This window comes from Mycetomoellerius zeteki, unplaced genomic scaffold, assembly GCF_001594055.1.
Source record: "Mycetomoellerius zeteki isolate Tzet28-1 unplaced genomic scaffold, Tzet1.0 scaffold64, whole genome shotgun sequence".
In the NCBI taxonomy this organism is placed as follows: domain Eukaryota; kingdom Metazoa; phylum Arthropoda; class Insecta; order Hymenoptera; family Formicidae; genus Mycetomoellerius; species Mycetomoellerius zeteki.
In genome coordinates, this window is record NW_017257654.1 from 2,236,473 (window position 1) to 2,248,289 (window position 11,817).

The 11,817-nt window shown below is 36.5% G+C and overlaps 1 protein-coding gene across 1 annotated transcript in view; it reads left to right on the forward strand.

Moving 5' to 3' along the window:
- The window catches only part of LOC108728742 (glycosyltransferase 25 family member), an 11,396-nt gene extending 5,343 nt beyond the window's left edge, over window positions 1-6,053 (forward strand). Inside the window, 4 exon segments of the mRNA XM_018457484.1 lie at window positions 1,405-1,747; window positions 2,055-2,174; window positions 5,862-6,009; window positions 6,011-6,053. Of these exon segments, the coding sequence (XP_018312986.1) occupies window positions 1,405-1,747; window positions 2,055-2,174; window positions 5,862-6,009; window positions 6,011-6,053 (654 nt within the window).
- The last annotated feature ends 5,764 nt before the right edge of the window (window positions 6,054-11,817 follow it).

The following is an 11,817-nucleotide window of genomic DNA, read 5'->3' on the forward strand; positions in this document are numbered from 1 at the left end:
ATATTAGGTGCGCAACTAAGTTCCCGCTGTTTGTCAATAGATGGTTCCAGCAGTAAGTGCTGGTCGATTCTGACATAATCTAAACGTCATGAACCAAGCTTAGACATATGGTAAACAAACCGCTTCGACATTAAAATTAGTGATTTTGTTTTGACGTTATATTCTTTTGGTTGTGTGAAAATGTCTGATTTTGTGCCAAATAATCGTCATATGCGGGAAGTATTGATTTTCTTCTTTCATTCGAAGAAAACGGCGGCTGAAGCGCATCGAGAGCTCCAAAAAGTTTACGGAGATGCTGCTCTAAGTGAAACAACGTGCCGAGATTGGTTCCGTCGCTTCAAAGACGGTGATTTCGATGTTGACGACCGTCCGCGTGAAGGAAGGCCAAAAACCTTCGAAGACGCTGAAACCGAACGAAACCATCACTGGGGAACGGTATCGACTTCAATTGATGCGATTGAGCCGAGCACTGTGCGAAAAACGGCCACAATACGCGGAGAGGCACGAAAAAGTGATTCTACAGCATGACAACGCTCGGCCTCACGTTGCAAAACCCGTTAAAACCTATCTGCAAACGCTGAAATGGGAAGTCCTACCCCACCCGCCATATTCTCCAGATATTGCGCCGTCCGATTATCACTTGTTCCGTTCAATGGCACATGGTCTGGCTGACCAGCAGTTCGACTCATATGAAGACATCAAAAAATGGCTTGATTCGTGGATAGTCTCAAAAGATGAACAGTTTTACCGTAACGGTATTCGAGCTCTGCCAGAAAGATGGGAAAAAGTAGTAGCTAGCGATGGGCAATACTTTCAATGATTCATTTGTAACCATTTTTTCACAATCAAGTTGCATTTTCATCAAAATAACAGCGAGAACTTAGTTGCGCACCTAATATATAATATACGTATATATAATATACGTAAATGTATATGACACATATGTGTCGAAAGTTGAAAAATGCAATTTATCAATTTAGTGATCAAAATTTTTTCGAATCAAAATAGGATATCTTAGGGACGTTTTATATTAGTACAATGATAATTATAAATGTCCTGAGCTAATCATATGAACGATTTAATATTTTGGATCAGAATAGGAGTAATCTGATCAAATTAGGATATCCTAAGGAAATACATTGCTATGTGGGAACTATTTTCTATCTTAAATTATACCGTAGATGGTGTAATAAAAAAGTTTAAAATTATATAAAGATATAAGACAATATTTGTCAGTGAATGATTTCAGACAAGTTCCAAGAATACTAATAATAAAAAAAATTATAGTAGCAGTATGCATTATAGGGAATCACGTCACTTTTTTGTCTGATACATGTACAGATATTTGCAGAAACATAAGAAAAAAAGAACAAAAATGAAAGAAAAGAACACTTGTATGTGCAGATGCTGGATGCCGACGTTTTTTTGACCAATCCAAGCACTATTCATGATTTTATACATAAGGGACATACTGTTGTTGCGCCTTTATTAAGATCGGATGGCATGTACAGTAATTTTTGGGCCGGTATGACAGCGGAACATTATTATTTGCGAACAGAGCTCTACGAGCCGATCCTATTTCGCGAGAACATTGGTTGCCATAACGTGCCCATGATCCATAGCGCAGTATTCATAGATCTGAGAAGACGCTATTCCGATTATCTTACTTATAAGGTCGAAAAGTTGACCGGTTATGATGGACCAATGGATGATATCATAACTTTTGCCATAGGAGCAAATAAATCAGGTAAATATTAAAAGTTATCGTCTATATAAATAATAGTACGAGATTTGGACCGATTAAGTGCTGCTTTTTTAAAATTATTACTCTATATTCTGCTTTTACTACTTTTGACTTAACTTTGAATTCTATAAGGAATTAGATTTGATTTTGACTCTGTTAAAAATTTTTACTTTAAATAATGTTTATATATGTTTATATAATACATTATATTATATAAATAATGTTTATACGATATTTATATAATGTTATACATTATGTAAATAATGTTTATATAATAATGTTTAAATAATATTTATCATTTATGTCATAGATGTGTCATTGTTCGTGTGTAACGACGATGTTTATGGTTTTGTTATGGTACCTTTGGAGAATGATGAGACTATCACGGAAGATATGCAACGGTTGACTAATACCAAAGTGGAAATGTTAGGTAAGCTTGCTTAAGAGCATAATATAAATAAATAACAAATATGAAGTAAGATCTGACCGAGTAAATGTACAACATACATACGGTTTTTTTTTTGTTGAAGAGGAGGAAATCTTCAAAGACCCCCCGGTAGACCTAACCGGGGGAGTGTGGGATTCGATCCGCGCACACCTAAGTATGGGTTATACTTTCACGGGTCGCCTATCCATTAAAACCTCCTCTGTACCCTTCCTCGACCTTAACAGGGGATGCCCTGGTATCACCGTATGGCATTCTTCTCGGGCACCCCCATTGGTCACACCGTTGTTGATACTGTTGTATGATGGTCTAACCTGCACGCCAGTGAATGTGCCATTTATTACGGGCATCTGGTATGGATCTTAAATTATAATAGTATAACTGATGTTGTCAATATTACGAATCCAAATCCATCCAACCGGGTGGCGGCATCGGTTCGTGGTCTAAACCAACAGTCTGCCTTCTTCTTTCAGCCTCTTCTTTTTGTTTCATGATGTGCGCAAAGGTGGCAATCACGTCCCAGTTTTCTTGATTCTTTAGGATCAGATCTATCACCGATCTTAAACTCAGTTCTTCCTCTATCCTCTTAGAAAGGGTCATCCTCTCCGTTGACCAAGCGGCACAGCTTATCAATGTGTGGTCTGCGTCATCACATTCATTTGCACAATGGAAGCACCTATTGGTATTCACTTTTTTAATTCTACACAAAAATTTTCCAAAACAACCATGACCCGTTATGAGTTGAGTAATGCCTGGTTTATGCTTCGGTCTTAACTCTAAAATCCTAAAATTCAGCCAATAGGGCTGCCAGTTTTAACTGGTTCTAACTGAAATCTGTATTCCATTGGCTAAATTTTAGGATTTTAGGATTAAGACCGAAGCATAAACCAGGCATAACATAGAAAGTCAGCTTTCCATGTCTCCTCTCGAACCACTCGTTTATTACCGGACCAATCACATTTCTCACTCTTTCACCATAAAGACCGGGATAATGTAGCCTCTCTGATCATTCAGTCATTTCACATTCCATGGCCTGTTCTCTAATTAGATTTCTTTCCCAAATTGACACTCCTCTCTCTTTAAAGTCTCTGATCTTTTCTGAGATCAAGAGATACCTCCTGATAATCATTTCGAAGCCGCAATAATCCTTATCGCAACTATTCTAAACATTGCACCTATTTTTCTATAGATCTTCCTTATTATTTAGAATCCTCTCTCCCCAAAGGGGTACCCCATACATTATGACCGATAATACAATGTTTCTGTAGAGTCTGCGTCTCGCCTCCCAAGTTTGGTAGAATCCCACTCAAAGTCGCTACAAGAACCTCTGCCTTATGACTTATTATACTAAAATGTTCCCATCAAAATGGTCATGTATGACCATTTTGAGTCCACTACAATCCCAAAGTACCTCATGCTTCTTTTTACTTGAATTAATTCCCCCAATACATTTATATTTCTATCTCCAATTGCTATATCCCTGCCATAAAAGGTCACTGCCTCAGTTTTACTCGATGACACTTCAAGACCTATCTCCTGTATCTTATTGACTACAATCGCAACATTTCTCTGCCTAGACAATGTATCGATCATTGTATCTCCTTCTGCAATAACAAGCGTGTCATCCGCATAGCATATTACTGAACAACCGTCATCAAGGTCAGCATTTAAGACGCAGTTATACGTCATATTCCAAAGTAGTGGCCCTAACACTGAACCCTGCGATACTCCGCGCGTGATAGATGACTCTAGTATCTCCCCATTTTTATTGGCATAAATCAATTTTCTGTCACACAAATATGCCTTAATAATTCTCTTTAAATATGATGAAATTCCAAGCTCATCAAACGCCCTGATTATCTCTGACCACTTAATGGAGTTGAAGGCATTTGATATGTCAATACTAACCGCGATCAGTACTTTTTTCCTAGCTATTGCTCCTGTTGCAATATCCCTCAACTACGGATGTTCGATTCAAGATCGATTTTTTAGAAAATCGATTCTTTTACCTTCGATTCTCGATTTTTTAGATCAATTCTTAAGCTCCAATTAAATCGACGAATCAATTCTTAATACCCGAGACCGATCTTCCGTGTATAGGTGGTCACAGAAAGATTGTAACACTTTTTTTCCATGAATTTCGGAATACAGCTTGTTCATCGAGTGATTAGTTCTTACTTATAGATCCACTCATTTACATTCAACCACTTTACGAGCAAGGCTGAGTTTCGAAAGATATCGAAAAAAAATGTTGCAATCTTTCTGTGACCGACCATATGCATTGGAATCGGTTTTTTTACGAAAAGGGCTATAATATGCAATTTGCAATTAGTTTAGATTTTTTAGATCGATCTTTTCCGAATCGATTTTTTGACATTCAATTTTTTGGTGAATCGATACTCGCGGTTGCGATTCAGGTCGATTCAAAAAATTGATTCTTTTGCCTAGAAGTATCCTTATCCTCAACTTAATAACTGCCTCAGTAGTTGACCTACCCACGGTGGAATTAGAAAGGTGAACCAAGGTGATGGATGCGCAGTAGGTTGAAAGTAGTATGGGGATCTGTCAGCCAATCAAGTTTTGAGCTAATTTGCAGAGATGTACATGACTCGTTCACGCTGCAAAAAAGCTCAATTTCGGATTGGTCGAGATCTCAGATTATGTGACGGGTCCTCCGCCATTATGCACGTTGGTTCATCTTTGGGTGCGTTCCACTTGACGCTCACAATGTTCACGCTCTCTACGCCGCGATCACTCGTTCCACTAGCATGAGTGTGCCAGCAAGTGGAATGAACTAGAAGTGATTTGTGAGCGTTATCAAAATGGCAGTCAATATTTCACGATTAATGTTTATTACCTGAAGCAGCACGTCGTGCATCGTTGGCGGATAATAAAATATCATACATTTTATCAATTTCAGAATCGTATAACGTAACTTTTTCCATTTTTAATAAGCAATTATCGAGCAACCGTTAACAAAATATGCAATCAAAATGGCACGTTAGATTTGTGACGTCATACGCCCACAACGCTCACGCCGATCCACCTCTTCAGTGCAAGCGTTGCGAGCGTTCATTTCAATCGTCTGAAGTTAGTCATTATGGCACTCGATGAACGTTGTGAGCGCCAAGTGGAACGGCACAATGAGCGAATTGGGTGATGCGAGCGTCAAGTGGAACGCACCCTTTCTAATTCCACCATGGACCTACATATGGTAGAGAATGCCAAAGATCGGTCAAAGTTAGATGTTATGATCCGAATACAATATATATTTTTAATTTAAATTTTAATCATCTCAGATGTGACTGTACGTTCGGACATTAACCACAATCGATCTGAGACACTAATAATATAAATATGAGGAGCCGAAACATTCGAACATTATCATCCTATATGTATATGAAATAATCTCCCCTAAATTAATTTTGTAAAGAACTTATTGCGAAAAATATTACCTCAGCTAGAAAGATCACCGATCTTTGACGCTCTCTACCGTATGTACGTTATATAAATGAATAAAATAAATAAGTAATTGTAAATGAACAAGAATAAATTTATGTGATATAATATCCAATGTGATATAATATTTAATTAGGAATATTACAATGTAATATTACAATATAATATTATCCTGTTGACAGTATTGATTGATATAAATTTTGTTTTGTACAGCATTTAGCGATTATTTGCCGTTGTTGGATGATTTAAAAGAATTTGTGATATATCCGGAGAAAGACACCCTGGGTGTGGATCACATTTATATGATAAATCTATTAAGAAGACCAGAGAGACGTAGAAGGATGCAGAGACTTTTCGAAGAAAAACATTCGAGTGGAAATTATAGATGCTGTGGATGGCAGGTAAGTTATACAAGACAAAAAGAAATAGATCTCTTATAAACGCAGAAATCCGATACATATCAATATTTTGGGCATAAATATGTGCATAATTTAATTCTAATATTCCTTCTATTTTTAATATATTCATTTTAAGAAAAATAATTTTCTGGTTATTAATCCCAAATATCTTTAAGTTTTATCTCATTTTTCTACTTTTAGATAAGCATTTAAAAATATAAAAATGTAAGGGTACTGACACATCATGAAACATCATGAAAGTGTTCGCTTACGATTTTGAAAACTTTAATATGTTGTCTAGACCAAAATAACAGACATATTTTTTGTATCCGTTTTCACTTTTAAAAGTATTTTTCAAAGGATGTTTTATCTCTTAAAAATGAAAGCGGGCACGTATAAGAACATGTCCTTTATTTTGATCTAAACAACGTGTTAAAGGCGGTTTATGGACACTTCATCTTCTACCATTTCATCGTTTGACATTTCATCGTCAACACTTTCGTAAGACATTTTACCGTCTAATACATTTCTTTGCCCATGACACTTTACCGTCTAGAATTTATCCTTCAAAACATTTTTTTTGGTTTATATTCTTTTATGTGCCGTAGGGACACTTGTCTGCGACACTTCTTCGTCCACATCGCTATTTGCAACGTTATAGATATAAATTCCAATTTAGTTTTTGTTAACACTCTTCTAGTATACAATGCTAAACGATTAACGTTTCATTTAAAATCTTTTTTCTTTTGTAAAAATAAAATGCCACTTGATTTTGATGAAATGGTAGAAGATGAAGTGTCCATAAGCCATTAAAGGCTTATCAAAATCAGACATTTCAGAGATGTTCCTTGTGAGATTCTTTTATTAGAAACAATGAGATAAATTAAGGACAACTTTGCGACAGTGTATTCATGTATTTAAACATCTTTTCTTCTCTATCGATAAATTTCAAATAAGAATGAAATGAAGATACTATCAATACAATTAACAAAAAAATATCATGAGATAAAATTGGTCATAAATAAAATATACTTAGAATATTTAGTATAAATTTGATTAAAATGATATGATATGTATAACAATAAATTTCATTACAAATGCACGATAAATAAACATATCAGTAAATTATAGGAACAGATGTTATTTCCAAGTCATTGTAAAATACATACAGGACCAAAAGTCTGGATACACCCAAATATCTCATAAAGCAAAAATGACATTTTTACTTCAACGTTCAATAACTCGGTGAAAAAAAATCGTAGAACGATCTATAAAAAAACAAATTAAAGGTAGAGATACTCTCTTACGAATGCTGTAAACCGCATTATTGTACAATTTTTAGACACGCCACAGACCTTTGTAAAATTTGATCAAAATTTTAAAATTTGATGGTATCCATTTTGTATCCGCGTAGCTCCATGAAGGATCGATCAAATTGAAATATAGATTACCGATTTGAAAAGTAGAGATTTCAAGCTTTAAAATGCTTTTTCGATTTATTTTCTGCGACGATTTTTCACCGAGTTATGGTGTTCTGAATATTGCGCAATTTTAAGCGTATTCGAAAGTGTTCCCTATTTTGTGTTGAGTAGTGTATATCGATGCCGTCCCACTCAGCTCCCAAAGCTTCAATGCGCGCGCAACATATTAGACAAAGATAAAGATGGCTTTCCCTAGAGATCCTCAAGTAAGAGATGCGCGAACTTCTGCCCGTATTCATAGTCTTATACTTAAGGCTTCCTTAAATTTATCTTTAGATGCTCAGTAGCCAATGAAATAATTCGTAGAGTATCTGAAGATAAATTTAAGAAAGCCTTAAATATAAGGCTTGACTATGAATACGGGCATTAGAGCATTTGCAAGAACATGGCGACCTCCATTATGTGTCATATGTTCGTGGAGGCCGCCATGTTCTTGCAAATGCTCGAGCGCATCTCTTACTTGAGGATCTCTAACTCTCCCGTTTTCTTTCCTTTTCTATTGTCTAACATTTCCACTTACAGAGACCCCTATGCCTTCCCTACTCTATGTATACAACCTCTTTGTACCTCACTTCTGCCAGAGAAAGAAAACTTTAGTTATCCAAGATGTACCGCATGGAAGTTGCTCGGTTGGATTTACGTCTCTTGTGTGTGTGTAACGCAGATCACGACCCTAGGGTTTGTCACTTCCCCAGTATTTTTTGACAAACCCTCTCCGTTACACGTGTGTGTGTTTGTTGCGCGCACGCACTTTGAGGACTCATGGAGTTCTCATCGGAAAAGAGTTTATAATATGTGTTTTAAAAACGTCTTGACATAACCTACATCCTAGGTTAAATAACTACTATTGTTGAATGCGTTTTTTTAAGCCTTACAACTTTTGTCTGAAACTTTTTTCTAAAATGCATCGTTTATGAGATATTTGGGTGTAGACTTTTGGTCCACCCTGTATAATTATACACATATATTATCATAAAACACATATAATTATACACATATGCTTATTATAAAATACATATAATTATACACATATACTTATCGTAAAACACATAATTTTTGCAGAAATTTGCACAAATATTAAAAATGCAACACAATAACGTGTTACTCTGGAAAAGCTATTTTAGGGGCTGCGCACAATGAAAGAAATAGGGAACAGGAAACAAAAATTTTAACCTATCAGAAACTGTGTTTTGTTACGTCTCAGGGTGGTTCGGCCAATCCTCGGTTTCGAATTACCCTGAAACTATGAGTGAGATGCGAAACTCGCGATTTCGCGCGTTGGAGGGGACCGCGCCCGAGGTTGTCCAAATTATTGGTTGGCTAGATGCGAACGCTGGATATAGCGATTATCGTGGATTCGGAGTCGTTTCATGGTCGTTCCTCCGTCGCTTCCAAGAACACAAGGAATCTCTCCAATACTCCGGGACAATCGGAGCAAGCCACAACCGCGCGAAGCGTCATATTAAAGAGCACGCGTTGCAAGTCTCGAATCATTCGGGGTAACCCAAATGGATATAATGGCGTAAAACCCCGTAATAATTCTCCTTTTCAAGAGTTGGTAGCGCGGTATAGCACTCGGTACCTTTGATTATTCCGCTCTCCTTGTGTTGGTGGAACAAGGCGGATGCGCAACAACCGCTACGCACCCACGCGACATACGGGTTGACCGCTAGGAGTCGAGCGTCGAATGAAGCGCGCGAACGCGGGAATACAGGGCATATGCTTTGCGCGATCCAGTCACTGTGAATTTCTGTTAGCAGTGTGTAGGAAAACTGATTACCTTAAAACACTCTGTTGGATTTCTGCGGTATTCTCAAATGCCAGAAAAAGGGGGTGGTCGATGTACCAAGGCTTCTGCTGCATCCTGGATGAATTCGCCTGTTGACTTGGCCGTGTTGATAGGCTGCTCTCTCGCACAAACGATCACTTTTCGTTAATGTTTTAACGGTGGTTATATTATTAGTATTAAGTGTTAGTGAGAAGGCAGGGTTATCCGTAAAGCACACACTCGAAATTAATCAATTAAATGTATATTTAATAACAATTGGTACATTAATTAGTGGGTTGATAAGTAATTCTGTGCGAGAACAGATTTACTTCTAAGTTAATTAGAAAACTACGAACTTACGATTAATATTAGATTTAGAAATTGAATTGGTACTTCTAGATTAAAACTCAGAAATGATGCTTCTAGATTTAGGAATTAGAATAGAAGAAGATTATACTTGGACTTAAGATTATGTTTCACACGCGGCGCTTAAAAGTTAGAGCGGCGATTGGTCGGACAATGGAAGGAGTCGGTGATTCGCGCGTGGCCGCCATAGAACTTTTAGTACTGGAATAGGAATAACCAAGAAGACTAGAACTAAGGAGGATCAACTCGTGCCAATAGCGGTAGTGGGGGTGAGGCAAAAAGTGGCGACGGGTAACTTCCCCCACTCTTGCGCTTCATTAGTCCTCTCTGTCGCTCTATATAGTTGTCGCTCTATCGTTCTATAATCGTCACTTTGTCGCTCTTATATCGAACTTTCACACAATGCGCAGTGCCGCTGCACATCGTGTGAATAGCCGCGGACGTTTTCTGACTTACCCTCACCACGCGAGTTGATCCTCCTTAGTTCTAGTCTTCTTGGGAATAACCTATCCAAGCAGTGAGTGGAAAGTGAGCAACTGAGAGACAGAAGATGTACTTCTGTCCTGCTCGATGACTTTTTCTCTTTCTGCGCATGTACCAATCCAAGCAGAACAACAAGTCATAGTAACGCACAGATGATAGACATCTGTACGGTAACGTCGAAATGACATTAAAATGAATTGAAAATGATTGAAAAATGACTTTTAATGATCATTTTGGAGTCATATTGACATCATTTTGAAATTATAATGACTTGTTATTCTGCTTGGGAAGTGAGGCGCAGTGTTATCACCGCGAGTTCTTTTTAATTTACTTTATAAAACATAAAATAAGTGCAAACTGTATTTTAAAGGGAAAAGATTGATGTTATATCGAAAAATCGCTTGATAAGATATAATAATCTATGTATGTTGAATTAAACAGAATATGATTTGAATTATAAAGAGTATAATTATATACCGTAATTATAGTAATTATGAGATATATAGTAATTATCACAAGAAACTTAATGATAAATACTTATAGATAATTAAAATGAAATTAAAATGGAAATTAAAAATACTTATAAATAATTTATTGATGATGAAAATGTATCATTTTTTAATATTTATGGCGTCTGTATTGCTTTTTCTCAGCGTCATTTAAGAATTTTGCTTTGTGATATAGGCATATTTTAAGATAGACTCCAATGATACACTTTATCAGCTGTATCTTGTGATTATTGAAAATTTCTTGGTTTTTTATATGTTCAAACATAGCATCTCGTTCGTAAAAGCATAATCAATCATAGCATTAACGATTTTTAACTCTAAGAAATCTTTAATATTTTTTTTAACAAAAATAGGATGATTATTTTGTCTTATAATTTTTTTCGCACACGTTTGTAACTTTTACTACATCTTCCGAAGGAATAGTTAAATTTCCTTTATTTTTCAATGTAATTAAATTTGAGGTATTATTCGTAGATGTTAAGAAAGAGACACACATCTCACATATTTTTTTATCACGGGTCAATTTTCTGACTACAAAGCCACTGATATAACTCACAACATCTTCCACGTACTGAGAGACCACAATGAATCTAAATAATCATGGTCAAATATATCGGTAGCAGTTGTTCCAGAATCATGCGATTCGGTGTATATTGGATCACAGTATTTTTTTGTTGAAGATACATGCAGTATATTGATATCGTTAAGCAATTCAGCTAACTGTTCGCACTTAAGCGACGGTAGGATATCTGAAAGGCCAAGAAAAGATTAGACGAAGGTAAAGAAGTTACGGCAAAGTTTAATCTGTCAAGAGAATACAATAGTAAAGAAAAATACAATAATGACGATGATACCAGAATCAGAAATACAATAAGATAAGGGATTATACGAATAATATCATGAAACGCCTGACTCTCAATACGAGAGTTTCTTAAACGCCGTCAGTAGTAGGCATGGGGCGTCCTGTGACGAACTTACAGACTGTTGTTGATACACTGCCTTCGTATGAATGGAACGTCGTGAGACGTACTTACCTTCTTCTTCTTCTTAATTAATGGCTCCTGCCTCCAATAGGGTAAGCGGAGGCAATACGGCCAGATCACGTCGCAAAAATCTCTGTAGTCCGTGGTTATACTTCTGGGGTGCGTTCCAAAATTCACTCCG